Source organism: Microcaecilia unicolor, chromosome 1 (genome assembly GCF_901765095.1).
Source record: "Microcaecilia unicolor chromosome 1, aMicUni1.1, whole genome shotgun sequence".
Taxonomy (NCBI): domain Eukaryota; kingdom Metazoa; phylum Chordata; class Amphibia; order Gymnophiona; family Siphonopidae; genus Microcaecilia; species Microcaecilia unicolor.
Window position 1 is genome coordinate 165,529,317 of NC_044031.1, and position 18,672 is coordinate 165,547,988.

At 42.8% G+C, this 18,672-nt stretch overlaps 1 protein-coding gene across 1 annotated transcript in view; it reads right to left on the reverse strand.

Moving 5' to 3' along the window:
- NPVF (neuropeptide VF precursor) overlaps positions 1-18,183 on the reverse strand; it is a 31,105-nt gene extending 12,922 nt beyond the window's left edge. The window contains exons 1-2 of the mRNA XM_030205159.1: positions 18,093-18,183; positions 1,096-1,175 (exon numbers count right to left, since the gene is read on the reverse strand). Of these exons, the coding sequence (XP_030061019.1) occupies positions 1,096-1,175; positions 18,093-18,183 (171 nt within the window). The remainder of the gene's footprint in view (positions 1-1,095; positions 1,176-18,092) is intronic.
- Positions 18,184-18,672: the final 489 nt, after the last annotated feature.

Consider the following 18,672-nt stretch of genomic DNA (forward strand, 5'->3'; position numbering starts at 1 on the left):
ATGGCAGACCTCATAGACCTACCAACAAGAAACACAATAGGATCAACACGAACATACTTAAATCTCCACTACCCAAGCTGCAAAGGACTTAAATACAAATCAACCTATTCATCCAGCTTCTCCTACATAAGCACACAACAATGGAACGTACTACCTAAAGCTGTGAAAACAACATATGATCACTTAAACTTCCGGAAATCATTAAAAACCAAGCTGTTCAAAAAGGCATACCCCACCGACCCAAACTAAATGCCGGTACCTTGCAACACAATGAAACCAAAGCTCGTAATGGATATACAAGAACTCTTCCTCTCTACAATCCTCTTCCTCTATAAAATTCCCTAAAGTGTCTGTTACACCTGAACCTTGTTCTACCAAAACATTACTGTATTTCTTCATACCGGAATTGGCGAATGCCTTTACGGTACTATGTAAGCCACATTGAGCTTGCAAATAGGTGGGAAAATGTGGGATACAAATGTAACAAATAAATAAATATCAAGGTAGTTTATGTAGCAAAACTGCCTATATACAATAACAAAGAAAGAGAAAAAACCATGTAAAGTATCAAAAGAAAAATAAAAACATATAAAGAAACAAGTAAATGAAAAGAGGATATAAAAGAGAAAATACACCAAATTCCAGATTTTAAATAGAAAGAAATATAACAAAGAAAAAAAACTTAGTTTCAAGACATTTCTCTGTCATCCGGCCAACGGCCAAGAATCTGATCCCCTTTTCCAAACGCCACACCAAAGAGTCAGGTTTTGAGGGCTTTTAAAAATCTGAAATATGACTCTTCACATCTCAACTATAAGTGCTAATCCTTCCCTCAAACCACCAGTTCTCCACCCCTGGGAATGCCTACATACATATCGCATGAAAGTAGGCACACTGAGGTAATTTTATAAAGGACTTGAGCATGTAGAATGTCAGTTACACACTCAAGTGGTTTCCTATAAAATTGTCTGGGGGGTATACTTATACACAAAGTATGCATCCACATTTTTACTCATATATACCTCTGTGCAATTCTATAAGAGCCTTCTTGAGGGCACACATTTATAAAATTGCCCCCACAAAGACAAATCTTACCTCAAAATGGTCTTCACCAGAACTTCTTCTGCCATTCAGACCGAACATTGAAGAATCCTCGAAGCAGAAGCCACGAGCAGCTAGCAAAGCAAAAGAGGCAGAAATAATCAAAACAAGTTTATGGCCCAGAAGAACTGCCATCTTCTGAAAATATTAATTGATTCTGTCTGCAGAATCAAATCTATTCAGCGATGGAGCCCATCATACTTTATATACTGTCTTGAAACAAAAAAGAATTGTTCGATAAACTGACATCATTTCTTAACATTCTATCCCATCCTGTATTAACTAGCACCCAAGCTAATGATCGTTAATCAGGAATGTTGGAAATTTGTTCTCAGAGCACCTTTCAGTATTCTTCCCCCTTGCATACACATTATCTTTACAAATATTGTCCCTTGCACTCAAGACCCATTAATTAGCTACCTTGGAAGGCCAGGGTAATTGGGCTTCAAAATAACCACTGTGATTCATTAGCATATTTTCTTACATAAGAGTTTCTTCCCTTTACTTATTACATCAACCTACGAAGTAGTACTTTGTAATAAAATATGTAATATTCATCTTTTGATTGGCATGATCACAACGTTTAGAAATGAGTTTACTGTTTTTGAAATGCCATGTCAGATTACAAATCAAGTAGCTTAAAAAGAGGAAGCCATCTTATTAATTAGTATACATATATCTGCCTGTTTTTAGAATTGTATACTGTGAATATTGAATTACTATAGTACCATATTACCAGTTACACTAATTTATAAGCCTTAAATTCCATACAAGAAATATCTTGGAATGTTTGACCATGACATTTTATAGTCTTTCTGTACAAAAGAAATGCCCAGCAGCTTCAAAGGGCAGCTGTGGCGATTCACCCTTATGCATGAGAGCAGTTTTTCAAGTTGACTTGTCCTGAGCCCTGTTCTAGAGGGACCATCTCTAAGGCTGAGTAGGAAATTCATTCTTCCTTTCTGCACCATCTTTGACCTCTTTGCTGAATCTGCCAGTAAAGGTGCTGACTGATAGCATTTCTCATTTTGTGGATTCTCATAGAATATCAACTAATGGCTCATTCAGTGTGAGCCACAAAAGAGTTTATGAATGGTATAAGAATTTGGTCATATCCCATGACCTAGGCTGGACTTGAACTGGTGACCAGGAATTAAAAGGCTCAAAAAACTTGCCTGAATCTAATAAGTCAACCAGTTCCTAGCCCATTTTTGTCTATACATGGTGATATCAGAATTATATGGTTGGCTTGCTGAGGAGTTGATCAGCTATATCATAAGAGTTTTGAAATAACTACACACAGTGGAGACAAATATAGATACCTAGTATCACTAGACTGCTCTATTTTAGCCACTCAGAAAGTGAGCATTTTATGAGGTGGTGTTGGGTTGGAGGAGTAAACTATGCGCAATTGCGCATATATAGAATATTAAAATATATGCATATATTCTGCCCTATTAACACCAGCTGCAAAAAAAGTTGTGCAAAGAATGGAGGTACCTTTGTACCTGCAAAAGCATAAGCACATTTTCAAAGAGAAACTACCTAGAAATTTTCTAAAGATACAACTACCCCTAAATCTTGCCAAGTGAAGTACTTCCCATAGAGTGCTCAATATTCACTGGGGTGATTGCCATCTAAGGCTATCCAGATAAGTGATTCATATATCGTTAAGCATATTTTTACTCACTGTGTCCATTTTAGTCAGATCGTTGAATACGCTTACAAGGGGTCCTTTTACTAAGCTGTGGTAAAAAATGTCTGTAACGCGCCCTTATGCAGGTTCTTCCTGCATGCTAGGTCTATTTTTACTGCCGCTGGAAAATAGCCAGTTTTAGATTTTTTTTCAATTAATGGTTTGGGGTAGTGCCATCGTGAGATCATTGACAGGGTGCTTCTCTATTTGACTGCTGGCAGTATAGCTGCACTTCCCACCACCTCTTAAAGTGACAGCAAGTTCAGCTACGGTTGCTATTAAAAAGAATTACTGTGTGAGCACTTATCACCACTTATTTTGTAGGCGATAAGGGCTTAGGCAGTAATCCTGTGCTAATCAGTTAGTGCGCAGAAATGGAGATGTGCTGATTAGCACTGAAATGCCCACGCTCCACCCCCAGACATGCCCCCTCCTTGATAAAAATAAAAATATTTTGTAGCACGTAGTTTGCACGTACAGATTGGGAAATTACCACAGGGACACCATTTTAAGTTGTGGTAAGTGTACAGTAGCACTTACCACAGCTTAGTAAAAGGGCCCCATTTACTGTAAGTTAGGACAGTCATTTATGCTGTCTCCTCGAATGGATCCAATTATCTTGAGTGCATTGGATAATGCAAATTTTGACTCCTGCCCCAGAATTCTTCCTCCTTCTAAACAGTGTATTGGGTAGGTGGGGGCAATTCTATAAGTAGGCATTTCCATTTACAGTAGGTGCCTTAGGGTGCATGATGAAAGGCATATTCTGTAATAGCATCTGGATGCCCAGATTCTCCATTATAAAATTCTAGCATAACCTGATATCTGCACACCTTACATTCATGCGCCCACTGTTATACCAGCTGTAGATCTGGGTGTAAATGTGGCAGAAATGCTCATAACTGACTATTCTGTAAGTTACGTATGTAAGTGGGGCCCTTCCCATGTCCCGCACATCGTCTGCCCAAGTATTGTTACCGGAAATGATGTTATTTTGGGGGAAAGAGCTCTAGAGCACTCGCTACTGTTTATAATTTAAGAGCAGGCGCTGTATTTATAAGTTTTAGGATATTAATTTCTCCACCAATCACCAAAGGTGATAATTGCAATAAATTAAATAAATTAAGTATATATCTCTGTTGAAATGCAGTATTCTGTACTGCAAGATTTGAAAGCATGTACTCAGTGCACAAAGAGACTATATTTTTAGCTTCAGAAAAGGTTTATTTTAAAATACAATTGCACACGAGAGATAGGTTTTTTAAAGAAATCTTTACAGATAATCTGTACTTAAGTAAAGTAAAGTAGCAGGTCTAGATCAAAAGTTATGTTACTTACAAGTCCTTGTTACATAGTATGAACAGCATGAGGTAAGCACATGTTTGCAGAAGAGGTCCTCATAGCAGGCAGGTGGGCTACAGGTCAGGAAGAGAGAAATTCTGTAGAGAAGAATCTGTGTTGCAGTTGAAGGGAAGCATCTGCTTGTCTGGAACAGCTTCTATCTTTTATACTCTTGCAAGCTGCAGGAAGACATGCCATGTGAATCTTTGTCTTGGTTTCCTGGTTTGCACACGACCCTTGGGCATTTGCAAAGCATTGTGGTATCTTGGTCTCATGTCTTATGATATCACAAGGCTTGCTGTCTGGATTTTGCTGATAAATGGTTTATTGTAGTGCAAAGTTTTCCCTGCTTTAATTTCTGTGATAGATATTCTGATAAGATTTGTCTGAGGCGGCCAGCAGGTGTCCTTTGTTTTTAGTAGCTGTATTTCATACCTTTCACACCTGCCTGTCTCCTTGCCTTTACTGGTTACCTTTGATATTTGTTGTGTTGATCAGCCTTATTTGTTGTGTTGATCAGAGGAAGAGAGTCAATTTAACCTTGAGGCAGTCTCTTACTTGAGAAGTCTTTTGTTAAAGGGGGAGGTGAGGTCAGCAGTACCTTTTGTCCTTTAAATGTCTTTTAAATGTTCCCCAAAGGGAGGGGGAAGAGGGCTTTGGAATGAAAGCCAGTTGCATCTTCAAATATATTTTTAAAGCTGTATTTTTGTATTGCTATATGTGATCCAGCAAAATATCATGCTACATATTTCAATAATAAACTGATTATAGAAAAAACTCTAACTGCTATAGGAGACTACAAACTCTATAGAAAATATTCCAACAATTCTTTGGCGTAAGGAACAACACTGGATCTACACACTTAAAACAGTTGCTCCTCAAGGGTTAAATAGAAACATCGAGTGGAATGCTTATTATTAATGAGGTGCTACTGGGGAGGTGTGGTTTCCTTTGCCTTTTTGATATTAGGATTGGACTTGTAACGTCATGACGTTTTCACGTTATGACGTCTTTACACGCTTCCGTTTAAAAAAAAATTCAATCAGAATTGGAGTCTTTGTTCCTGCACCATCTTTGGGATCCATACGACTGACGCTTTTAGTTTTCAGTGTTAATATGGTTGCATTTTTCCAGATGGATGTAAAAAGCGCCCTTCCTGAAGCAGCCACGAGGTTGGCGAAACAAGGCGCTCTTGTTGAAGGGTTGGCGTTTTTTCGCCGTTGCAGAAAATTTGTAAGGCTCCGGAGTCTTTTGGGGAGATTTTTGATTGGAATATTCCTGAAGCTGTTACGCCTGGATTAAGTTAAGTAAACTTGGTTTACTATGTATTTTGGTATTGTGGTAGGATAGAGAAGGTTCCTTTAAGAATATATCTGAGGCTTTTTCTTACCTTTAAGTGAACTTCAGGTTTTTTTCCTCCCTGGGGGGCTTCTTTAGGTAGTCTTTTACTGGCTGGGGTCAGTTTTGGGTAGTTTGGTTTTTTGGTGTCCATTTAATATAATTTGTATATATTCTTTAAGAGGGAAAGAGAGTTTTTTAATCCCACACGGTTTTCTCATGTAGCATGAGTTTTTGCGTGGGTTTTTTTTTCTCTTTTTCTTCCTTAAATAGGAACCTATGATATTAACCTACTCCTGTTCATACAAGGGATTGGTAGTACTTTGGTATTGTTCCCTGTTAGGAGGTTTGAGGTTCCACTTGTTAAGATTTAAATTATAAATGGGGTGAAAGCATTTGTTTTTCACCAATTTAAAGGGACACCTCCAAACTATCTTTACATACATATTTATCAAACTCCTTTTGTTAAGTTGGAATAATAAACTGATACCATTACAGTATATGCCCCCTTGCATTCACGTGCTCTAGCACAAACGTGTGCCCTGTACTGAATAGTGCATAAGTGCCCTGCTGGCACTTTCACAGTATAAATGCTAATATTGTGTATATTTATGTATGCAAGGGGTATGTGTATGTGGGTGCCCTTATATTTGAGAGCACCTCCCTCCCACCCCTGTGGTGTCTGACATTCCTCCTATTCTCTCCTTCCCCTTGGTGTCCCTCCTTCTCTACTGCTGCTGCCTGCCCCCCTAAACTGGCAGAGTTCCCACTTACTTCTCCCCTCCCTCCCTCCGAACAGATGAATCCCCTTTCTGGACTCATGGTAGGTCTCTCAAAATGGCTGCCGCGACTTCCAGTGGCAATCTCACAAGACTGCTGCTGGAAGTATCAGCAGCCATTTTTACTAAGGAGACGGTATGTGCAGAAGTGAGTGGGGATTGTTCGACATGAGGGTGGTATGGTAAGCCCAGGGGAGGGTCTGTCTGGAAGGAGGGAAGATCTAAGTTGGATCTCTGCCAGTATGAGGGGGGGGCAGGGCTGGTCCTAGCAATTGCGAGGCCCTGTGCAGACTAGTTCGGTGGGGCCCCCTGCCCCCACCTAGCCCCGCCCCTTGTTGATAATACGTGTGTTTAAATATTGTATTTCAAATAAAGACAAATTAAGCAAACCTTGTACAGAAAAAACTAATTCAAATAAGCACAATGCTATCATAGGAAACCTTTGGGTTTAAAAAGCAAAATCATGTGCATGTAAGGACTGGATAAATGAATTAAAACAAATGCCCTTAATGTGTAATACTTGGTACCAATAATGAAACTGTGATTGAATATTCACATAGCAAGCAGCCTGAGCCAACAGATTTATTTTCTACTGAACATAATTAACGTTGTATGAGCTTGACAGCTAATAGTGTGCTGAACTGGATAATGTTGGCATGGTTAGACTGACTCTGGACTGTTCTGCATGAAGGAAACCCTTCCCTCATTATTCAATACCTTCTCTGTTAAGTGGTACTAATAAAAAAAAAGTCAAGTGCATTTTTATAATATACCACTGCATTCCTCAAAGCAAAAGGAGCAAGTTCCCACATGCCATCTTTTTCTTCTGATGTAGGTACAGGAAAAAAAGATGTTAAATGCTCCCAGGTTTCAACCTAACTAATGATGTTTTTAAACTGTACTTATAAATAGTAAGTCTGATTGTTAAGCACCTCATACTCATAATGTTTGTTTTGGTGGCCCTTTACTAGGTGAAAACATCATAATAGTGAGTCTCTATAAACCAGTCCCTCCAAATGACACAATGATTATGATTTAGAACTAATTAGAGGAAACCAATACTTCCTCTGTATACATCCATATGCTACACAAGTGAGCATCTTTGAAAATATGTGAGGTCCTATAAAAATGCTACCAACAATAAAGAATGATAACGTAGATACAGCAGCTCATAGATTTACTTGCTTATGCTTTGTTTGGGTAAAGGCATGAGGGGTGCGTGGAGGAGAGGGAAAGGTGAGACCAACTTCATGGGCTTCAGCAGCTGTCTCAGTCTAACCACCTTCAGTTCTCACCTACCCGCTCCCTTAGTTCTGGCTCACGGCACCACTGCCTTTTTCAATTTTCCAGGCTGCGAGTAGCATCAGTGAGGTAGACACATTGCCTTTGGTGGCCCTGGAAGCTCTGGCTGTTACAACATCTCACCTATGTGGGACAGGAAATTACAGCAGAGAGAAAGCTTCCGGGTTGCTGAAGGTAGAGTGCTTACCTCACTGACGCTGCTGGTGGCCCGGAATGAAGAAGGCAGTGCTGCAGGGAGCCAAAAGGGAGTAGGAGAGAGCTGACCAAAGTGGTTAGATTGAGAAAGGAGACGGCATGAAAGCTGAAGCAGGGAGTGGGAGGGAGATGCTAAGGTTGCCGCGGGGCTCCTGGGTGCACAAGACTCTGTGCGACCACCCCTGTCATCCCTGCCTAAGACTGGCCATATTTCAGTTCTATCAGTACTCTGGGATGAATACCATCTGGTCCAGGAGATTTGCTACTCTTCAGTTTGGCAAATTGCCCCATTACATCCTCTAGGTTTATAGAGATTTCATTCAGTTTCTCTGACTCGTCAGCATTGAATGCTATTTCTGGCACCGGTATCTCCCCAAATCTTCCTCAGTGAAAACCGAAGCAAAGAATTCATTTAATCTCTTCACAATGGCTTTGTCTTTCCTGATCGCCCTTTTTACCCCTCGGTCATCTAGCAGTCCAACCAATTCTTTTGCTGGCTTCTTGCTTTAAATATACCTAAAAAATGTTTTACTATGTGTTTTTGTAATCTTTTTTTCGAAGTCCCTCTTAGCCTTCCTTATCAGCGCTTTGCATTTGACGTGACATTCCTTATGCTGTTTCTTATTATTTTCAGTTGGTTCCTTCTTCCATTTTCTTAAGGATTTTCTTTCAGCTTTAATAGCTTCCTTCATCTCACTTTTTAACCATGCCAGCTGTCGTTTGGTCTTCCGTCCTCTTTTCTTAATACGTGGAATATATTTGGCCTGGGCTTCCAGGATGGTGTTTTTGAATGGCATCCGCGCCTGAAGTAAATTTTTGACCCTCGCAGCTGCTCCTCTAAGTTTTTTCTTCACCGTTCTTCTCATTTTATCATAGTCTCCTTTTTTAAAGAAAAACGTATTTGATTTTCTATGTATACTTACTTTAAAGCTAATATCAAATCCGATCATATTATGATCACTGTTATCAAGCAGCCCCAGCACCATTACCTCCCATACCAGATCATGCACTCCACTAAGGACTAGGTCTAGAATTTTTCCTTCTCTCAACGGCTCCTGTACCAGCTGCTCCATAAAGCAGTCCATGATTTCATCAAGAAATTTTACCTCCCTAGTGTCCCCCGATGTTACATTTACCCAGTCAATATCAGGGTAAATGAAATCACCCATTATTATTGTGTTGCCCAGTTTGTTTGCATCCCTAATTTCCTTTAACATTTCTGCATCAGTCTGTTCATCCTGGCCAGGCGGATGGTAGTACACTCCTATCACTATCCTTTTCCCCGTTACACATGGAATTTCAATCCACAGTGATTCCAAGAAATGTTTTGTTTCCTGTAGAATTTTCAATCTATTTGATTCGAGGCTCTCCTTAATATACAATGCTACCCCTCCACCAATTCGATCCACCCTATCATTATGATATAATTTGCACCCCGGTATGACAGTGTCCCACTGGTTATCCTCCTTCCACCAGGTCTCAGAGATGCCTATTATATCTAATTTTTCATTTAGTGCAATATATTTTAACTCTCCCATCTTATTTCATTGGCTCCTGGCATTCGCATATAGACATTTCAAACTATGTTTGTTGTTCCTATTTACATCATGCTCAGTACTTGACAGTATTAATTTGCAATCTTTTGTCTGATTTTTATTTTTATTTAAGGACACCTGTTCTACTACGGTCTCTTTTGCAACCTCACTATCAGGATACCCTATCTTTCCTGTTTTGGTGATATCTTTGAAAGATACCTTATTCTGAACCATGCACTTTTTGAATGACTGTTGGCCTTCCCCCCGTTTCTAGTTTAAAAGCTGCTCTATCTCCTTTTTAAATGCCGATGCCAGCAGCCTGGTCCCACCCTGGTTAAGGTGGAGCCCTTCCTTTTGGAATAGGCTCTCCCTTCTCCAGAATGTTGCCCAGTTCCTAACAAATCTAAAACCCTCCTCCCTGCACCATCGTCTCATCCATGCATTGAGACTCTGGAGCTCTGCCTGTCTCTTGGGCCCTGCGCGTGGAATGGGTAGCATTTTAGAAAATGCTACCCTAGAGGTTCTGGATTTGAGCTTTCTACATAAGAGCCTAAATTTGGCTTCTAGAACCTCTCTCTCACATTTTCCTATGACATTGGTACCCACATGTACCAAGACAGCCAGCTCCTCCCCAGCACTATCTAAAATCCTATCTAGGTGACGCGTTAGGTCCATCACCTTTGCACCAGGCAGGCAAGTCACCAGGCGATCCTCGCGTCCACCAGCCACCCAGCTATCTATATGCCTAATGATTGAATCACCAACTACAACAGCTGTCCTAACCCTTCCCTCCTGGGCAGCACTTGGAGACATATCCTCGGTGCGAGAGGATAGTACATCCCCTGGTGAGCAGGTGTACTTCCTACTTCACCAGGGTGATGCTGTCCTTCTAGGAGACCTCTCTCCTCCAAGGTAGCACAGGGGCTACCAGACTGGAGGTGAGTCTTCTCTACAACATCCCTGTAGGTCTCCTTTATGCACCTCTCTGTCTCCCTCAGCTCCACCAAGTCTGCTAGTCTAGCCTCAAGAGAATGGACACGTTCTCTGAGAGCTAGAAGCTCTTTGCATCGGGCACACACATATCACATCTCACCAACTGGGAGATAATCATACATGTAACACTCATAGGCGGTCGGTGGCCCAACTGTTTGGGGAGGCTAAAGGGGGCGGGGTTATGGGTGGTACCAGGGGGCGGGGCTTACATCCATAATTGTCCGACAACACACAGGAAAAATAAATAAATAAAAGTAAAATAGTCACAATTAATACCTTTAACAATTCAACATCAGATCCTCCAAAATATTATAAAACTATGTCTGATGTTATGACAAACTAAAATGAATTTAAAGTGTTGATGTCACCTTAGTACGGCCAACACACAATCTTTCCACTGCAAAACACTATACACAAACTTGTGCAAAAACACACTCAGAAACTTACCAAATCATAACAGCACTAATTCCAAGGACAGGACGAGCTACAATCTTATGCGTGGAAAAGCAGCACTGTAATTACACCAGGCTCTAAAACACCAATACACTACCTAGTGAAAAAACCAAAACCAAAAGGGCTGCAAATAGTACACGCTAGCAGAATACTGCACCTTGATCACACATGAAAAACACATGACAACAGATATGACAAAAGGAACTAGAAATCAAAAGATATGAAGGCAAAATTATGAATTGGAAAATTACCTCAAGAAGTCAGACTTGGCATGCAGCAATACTAGAGAAATTGAAACTTACGTGCAAAATATCACAGATGCACATTTCCAAAAGCTGACATATTCCAATTAATACATTCTGAAAAAAATACTTTTTTCTACCTTTGTTTTCTGAGCATTTAGTTTTTCTATTCGCTTTGGTCCCAGTGTCGTCTGTTTTATGGTGTCTTCTTTCCATTTGATATTCTTTCACTCACCATATCCACCATCCTCCTGTGTCCTTATGCGTTCTGTCTACCATCTGTGGCACCCTGTCCCTATCCTTCCTCCAGTTGCAGCATCTGCCCTCAAAGTGTTTCAATCCAGTCCTTAAATTCAGCAGTTTCCCCTCCATCCATATTCAGCATTTCTCCTCACTCCCCTCCCCTCCATTCATCCATCCATCCGTGTCCAGCAACTCTCCTCCCTCCCCTGTCCTCCATCCATATCTAGCAAATCTCCTTTCTCCCCGGTCCTTCCATCCATCCATCTAGCAAATCTCCTCTCTCCCCTGACCCCTCCATCCTTCCATATCTAGCAATTCTCCTCTCTCCCCTGCCCTCCCCTACATGTCCAGTCCAGTGATTTCTCTTCTCTCCCGTCCCGTCTACCCCCCCTCTCCTCATCCTTCCATCCGTTTTCCCTCTTTATCTCCCCATCCTTCTGTCTTCCTCTTCCCTCTTTCTCTCCGTGTCCTTCCATTCGTCTACCCCCTCTCCCGATCCTGCCATCCAACATCTACCCCCCTCTCTCCCAATCCTTCCATCCAGTCTCTCTCTCTCTCTCTATCCCCTTTTCCATCCAGTGTCTCTCTCTCTCTACCCTTTTCCATTCATCATGCCCCCCCTCTCTCTCCCCATCCTTCAATGTTTCTCCTCCTGTTAGTTTCTCTCTCCCTACTCTTCCTTCCAGTGTCTTCCCTCTTTCACACCCCCTCCCATTTTCTCCTCATTTTAAGCAGCTTCTCCCTTTCTCCAGGACTCCAGCCCTTCTCCATGTCCCCTCCTTCTCTCCCCATCTTCCCACTCTCTCCATTATACCTGGCTAGTGCCTCTCGCTCCCCATTCCACCCGGTATTAATTTGTTGGCCACTGCTGCTGATTCTCCTCTTCAGCAGCAGCGCCCCGAGTCCAGACAAAAAAAAAAAAAAAAGGTAACACGCGTTACACGCACCCAAAGCGCAGGAATCAGCTGGGAGGACCGACACCACACGCAGCTTCAACCGCTTTGGAGCCCCCAGGAGCAACAGTTGGCTGCTGGAACAAGCGCGGGGCTGTACCGTAGCAGCTTTCAGCATGGGCTATCGGCACTGCAGCCGCTCCTCTCTGTCCCCGGAGCAGAGCAGGAAGTCGATGTCAACTTCCTTCCTGCTCTTCCAGGGGCAGAGAGAGGAGTGGCTGCAGCGCAGACAGCCCATGCTTGAAGGCTGCCACGGCCCCGCTCTTGCTTCTTTTTTTTGTTTTATCGCGCGACTCGCGCTGAAGAGGAGACTTTCCCACTTTGCCAGCCCAGACTCGGGAGTGCGGGAGACTCCCAACTTGGCAGGTCTGGATGAGCGGGCCTCGGGCCTGGAGGGAAAGTGGCTACGTTTGGGGGGGGGGGGGGGGGGCAATGCAGCATGGGTGGGAAAGGTCACAGCTGGGCTGGGGAGGCTTAGCCTCCCCAAGCCTCTTATACGGGGCGCCTATGGTAACACTCAATGCAAAAGACTGGATAGTACCCCTCTCGCTTCTGGACTGCTGACTCCATCTTAGTGTTTTTGAGTTTTTCAATAATTTAAAACTTGCTACAGTATTAAGGATTTTAGCCTAATATAAAAATGTCTTTTAGTTTAGATAGTATATTGTGATGGGCATAATCGAACATGAACGCCCATCTCCATGGGCGTCTATGTCCAAGAACGGGTACGTGAAGGGGCGGGACAGACCATATTTTCGAAAAAAATGGGCGTCCATCTTTTTTTTACGATAATACGGTTTGTGCCTGGCAAATGCATCGGATTTGTGCAGATTTGAGTTGGGCGGTTTCGTTTTTCAGCGATAATGGAAACCGAAGGCGCCCAGCTCAAAAACAAACAAATCCAAGGCATTTGCTCGTAGGAGGGGCCAGGATTTGTAGTGCACTGGTCCCCCTCACATGCCAGGACACCAACCGGGCACCCTAGGGGGCACTTGTAACAATTTAAAAAAAAGTCAAATACCTCCCAAGTCCATAGCTCCCATCCCTTGGGTGCTGAGCCCCTCAAATCCCCCCAAAGCTCACTGCCCACAACTCTACACCATTACCATAGCCCTTATGGCTGAAGGGAGGCACCTACACGTGGGTACAGTGGGTTTGGGGGCGGTTTGGAGTGCTCCCATTTACCACCACAAGCGTAACAGGTAGGGGGGGATGGGCCTGTGTCCACCTGGGTGAAGTCCACTGCACCCACTAACTGCTCCAGGGACCTACATACTGATCTGATGGAGCTGGGTATAGCATTTGAGGCTGGAAAAAAAGTTGCTAAAGTTGGTTTTTTTTGGTGGGAGGGGGTTAGTGACCACTGGGGGAGTCAGGGGTGGTTATCCCCGATTCCCTCTGGTGGTCATCTGATCATTTAGGGCACTTTTTTGGGACTTGTTCGTGAAAACAAGGGTCCAAAAAAAGTGACCCAAATTCGCGCTAAAAACGCCTTTCTTTTTTCGCTTATCGGCCGAAGGCGCCCATCTTTCCTCGGCCGATAAACACACCCCAGTCCTGCCTTCACCATGCCTTCCACACGCCCCTGTCAACTTTGCCCGTTTCCGTGACAGATTGCAGTTGAAGACGCCCAAAATCGGCTTTCAATTATACCAATTTGGGCGCCTTTGCGAGATGGGCGCCTATCTCCCGATTTGGGTCGAAATATGGGCACCCATCACTTTCGAAAATAAGGCTGTGTGTGATTTATTTAGTGTTTCCTTCTTAGATGGTAATGAAAATGTATTTAAAACTCTTTAAGAGCACTCCTTGCTTGTTATCCTAATTACAATAGCTGACTATAAATAAAGAGTTGTCCTAGGGGTGGGTGGGTGGCTGTTGGGGAGGGTGGGCGGGAAGACTAAACTAGATCCTGCAGTGCCTGCTAGAGTCTATCTGTTAATGATGTGGTACGAAGTTGAAGTAAAACTAAGGGGAAAAGACTATGGAGATTAGTAGATAAAATTTGCTATTTTATATTTTTATTATGCCTATCACTAACCTACAATTCCTCCTTTAAACCCTAATCGTTATGTTCCCAAAGCAAAATAGTGTTCACTTACCAAAGAAATGTTCTTTCAGAACATCTCAGAAAGATGTCACTCTCAAGGATATTTGGACAGTTGTTACATGGACAGAGGCATTATTGCGGTGTGTGGTGCCTCAATTGTGCTCTTTTACAGCTGAATCAATTCCTAAGTTTAAGCAACTGGACCCTAGATTTAATAATGTTTCTTCTCAAGTGACTAGTTTTGAGAATAAAATTTCTTCCTTGCAAAATACCAGCATCTCTGCCATTAAAGATAGTCTCTTCTTGCATCGCAAGCTTGAGATGATGGAGAATACTATGAGGAATCGGAATCTTAGGTTCGTTAATTTTCCAATAACTCATTATCTTTTGGCAGAAATTCTGGCAAGCAAATATTTTAAGAAAGTGCTTGGTTTGCTTATCTTGGAGGAGTTGATTTTTGTTAAGTGTTATTATATAAATATTTATTTATTTGTTACATTTGTATCCCACATTTTCCCACCTATTTGCAGGCTCAATGTGGCTTACATAGTACCATAAAGGCATTCGCCAAATCCGGTAGAGAAACAGATACAAGTTGATGTTGTGGTCAAATAAGGTTTATGTGTGTCAGACTCAATAGGGGTCGAAGAGAGGAAGGGTTATATAGTGCCCATTACGAGCTTTGGTTTTGCTGTGTTGCAGGGTTCAGGCACCTATGTTGGGTCGGTAGGATATGCCTTTTTGAACAGGGTGGTTTTTAGTGATTTCCTGAAGTTTAGATGGTCATAGGTTGTTTTCACAGCTCTTGGAAGTGCATTCCATAGTTATGTGCTTATATAGGAGAAGCTGGAAGCAAAAGTTGATTTGTATTTGAGTCCTTTGCAACTTGGGTAGTGGAGGTTTAGATATGTTTGTGATGATCCGAGTATGTTTCTGGTTGGTAGGCCTATAAGGTCTGTCATGTATCCTGGGGCTTCACCATAGATGATTTTATGGACTAGTGTGCAAATTTTGAAGGTAATATGTTCTTTGATTAGGAGCCAGTGCAGTTTTTCTCGGAGCGGTTTGGCATTTTCGAATCGAGTTTTTCCAAATATAAGCCTGGCTGCTGTGTTTTGAGTGGTCCGGAGTTTCTTTGTGAGTTGTTCTTTACATCCCGCATAAATTCCACTGCAGTAGTCTGCATGGCTTAGTACCATTGATTGTATTAGGTTGCAAAATGCTTCCCTCGGGAAGAATGGTTTCACGCGTTTAAGTTTCCACATTGAGTGAAACATTTTCTTAATTGTGGAGTTCACTTGGCTCTCGAGTGTAAGGTTACAGTTGATTGTAACGCTGAGTATTTTCAGGCTATCTGAGATAAGGAGGGTGTTTATAGTTGTGGGTTTGTTCGTATTGTATATATCTATGAGAAAAGTTTCCTTAGAAGGTCAGGAGGGTGATCGGGCAGTTTTGGGTCCAACAGATAGTACTAATTTAACTGCATTTTTGGAGGAGTCTATGGACTTAATTGCTGCCAGGACCACCCTCCTGATTACCTTCTTTCATGAATGGGATAAATCTGCAGTGTTGAGCACTTATTTTAAAATGAAATCTATGCCCTTTTGCGGGAAAAACATACAGATTTTTCCAGATGAGTTCCAGAACACTCAATTGGCAAGGAAAGCTGTTTTTAGTTTTGAAGAATCAGGTGGCGCTAACCTGGTGGTAATCGCTGCCCAGTTACTGCTGGGTTACCATGGAAACCCTTACCTCCACCTCAATGGATGGTGGTAAGTGCTCCCCTCCCCCACATGGCCATGCGATAAATGCAATTTTACTGCATGGCCATGTCGATTTTCAGCCTTTTTTACCTGCTGCGGTAAAAAGGGCCCCGGATCGCGACATAAACGGCCACCGTCGCTACCGCAGGGCCCTTTTTACCGCAGTAGGTAAAAGGACCCCTTACTGTGCTGCTATCCCCATATTTGCTGGTTTCAGTGCAGGCAGCTGAGTGCATAGACTTCCAAATGTTTGCAGGTGAAGAAGTTGTAAGGAAAACCACTTTGCTGGTATCAAATGACAGTTTTGTCCTAGTTTATCTTTATTCTTATGCTTCCAGCTGTGTGACTGTTCCAGAAACTGCAGACCCCTAAGGATATACAAGAAAGAATACCTAATGTTTCATAGAGATGGCACAATAGATTGATACAGTGTTAAACTGCTTTTTCTTTACACCACACACACAATGTTTGCATCTTCAAAGCATCTATAAAATGTTTGGCAGATTACCAATTAAACATTCAATAGAGCCAACTTTCAAAAGGCCTCTAATGATGCTGATGTGATGAAATCATGTGGGTTGTTTTCACACATTTTACAGCCCTTTGAATGCTTTGGGTAATTAATGATCTGTTAATAGCAATCAAAATCCAGCCAGGCATTTTCAGCATTTCTTCTACTTAACAGTCACAGAGTGCACAGACTTCCTGTGCCTCAGTTAAGCCAACATACCATATAATTCAATGTTTCGATGTCACTTTTCATAAAAACATGCTTCAAAGGTTTGTAGTGGCAAAGCTAATTAAGAGTATATCACATTTCTAGCCTAGCACTGTCTTTCGCCTAAGGCTCATGCTATCTTTGAACATTTTGAACTCTAGCACGGTGCAGATTGAAGAAGGTTGAACTCAGTCTCAGCATCACCATCTACTCAGAAGGAGGCTGAAAATATCCCTCAAACTGCACCGTTAATTTAAATTTGTGTGAAAGAAACTCAGTCTCTTGACAGTTTCTTTCACACAAATTTAAATTAACGGTGCAGTTTGAGAGATATTTTCAGCTTCCTTCTCCTGAGTAGATGGTGATGCTGAGGCAGGAGTGAGTTGGCATTGCTGCTGCCTCTGCTTGAAGGTATGCTGGGATGATCTGGAATCTAGTGGTGGTGGGTGCTCGAGGGTGCCACTAGACATCAGGGCTATTTGGGGGAGATTCTGGGGGTTAGAGGATCAGGGGTTATCATGGAGGGGGGGTAATTGGAGGTTTGAGGTCTTCTTAGGGAGTGGGAGATCAGGGAGGTTTTTTTTTGGAGGGGTGGAAGTGACCCCTTGCTTGGCAGTGGACGTTTTTGAAATGTCTCCCTTCCTGTCATGCACATATGGAAAGGAGATTTTTTGCATATGACATGCATCCGGTCTACTGTTCTTGGCTACAGGCTACTGCAAGAGTTGTGCACACCAGGGCCACTGAGAGAGGGGTGGGGCAAGATTCTCCCAGGCCCAGCCTCCAAGGGGGGCCTGGCCATAAGCATCACAATAGTGTGGCACAAATGGCTTTGACAGCCCAGTTTTACATGCAAACTGGCATTTCTCACCCCCACCCCCCCAGTTCAGCATCTCTCTGGTCTTTCCCTCCTTCTCTTGGCAGTGTTACTGAAGGCTCCTAGTAGCATCTAAAATGAAAGCAGCCTGCCTCTGGCTGGTCTGGTAAATGTTCCCTCTGCTTTGTCCTGCCTCCTCTGACACAACTTCTTGTGTCTGCACAGGTGGAACACAGTAGAGAAAACACTTCAGAGGCCAGCCAGAGGCAAGCTGCTTCCTTTATCATGCTGCTGGAAGCCGGCAGGAACACTGCCAAAGGAAGGGAGGAGGGAAAGGCAAGAGAGAGATTGATCTGGTGGTTTTAACCCCCCAAATGACAGGAAGAACCTCAAATTTCTATGCTATCCATCTAGTTTGTTATGATTCACATTTAGGTTGAGAAAGATAAATATATGTGCGTTCATCTTTCAAGTACAAATGCACTATTCCCTCTCCTCTCCATCAGCTAGCCATACATTGCACTTGCTAATTTTCAAAGAACAGCAATACAGGTAGCTCCTTAGAAAACTTACCTGAGGTAGGCATGCTAGAGTGGTCTACAAATTGTCCATTCTGTGCTGTAATCCTGATGGCTATCCCAGGACTGGACTGAAGCATCCCCATGTTAGTCAATCAGGAGTGTCATTTATAGGGGTCCTTTTACCCTCTAAGGTACCAAGGATGGGATAGTGGGGCGGTTCATCCTGGGTGCAGGCAGCAGATGGGTGTGCTGAACAGACACACAGCTGTCTCTGCCAGTCCTATGCTCTCTCTTATGTTAACTTCCTGTTCCAGGGGAGGGGACTGACAGAGCCGGCGACCAGGTGACTGCTCAGTGCACTCCCTTCTTTGGAGGAGGGGGTGCTCCATCCCGGGTGGCAACAAAAGTAGGTACGCCACTGCGTTTACCAGACAGCGGTAGAAAGTGGCTTTAGCATGCCCTTACACCGGTCTTTCATGCACACTAAGTCCATTTTTACCGCTGGGGTAAAATGGCGGAATTTCCTATTTTTTGTATTAATGGCCACGCGCTGATTTTGCCATTAGCACCTGGCCATTAAAACAGACTAGCATGTGAGCCCATACCGCCACCCATCATGTATGCAGTAAGTG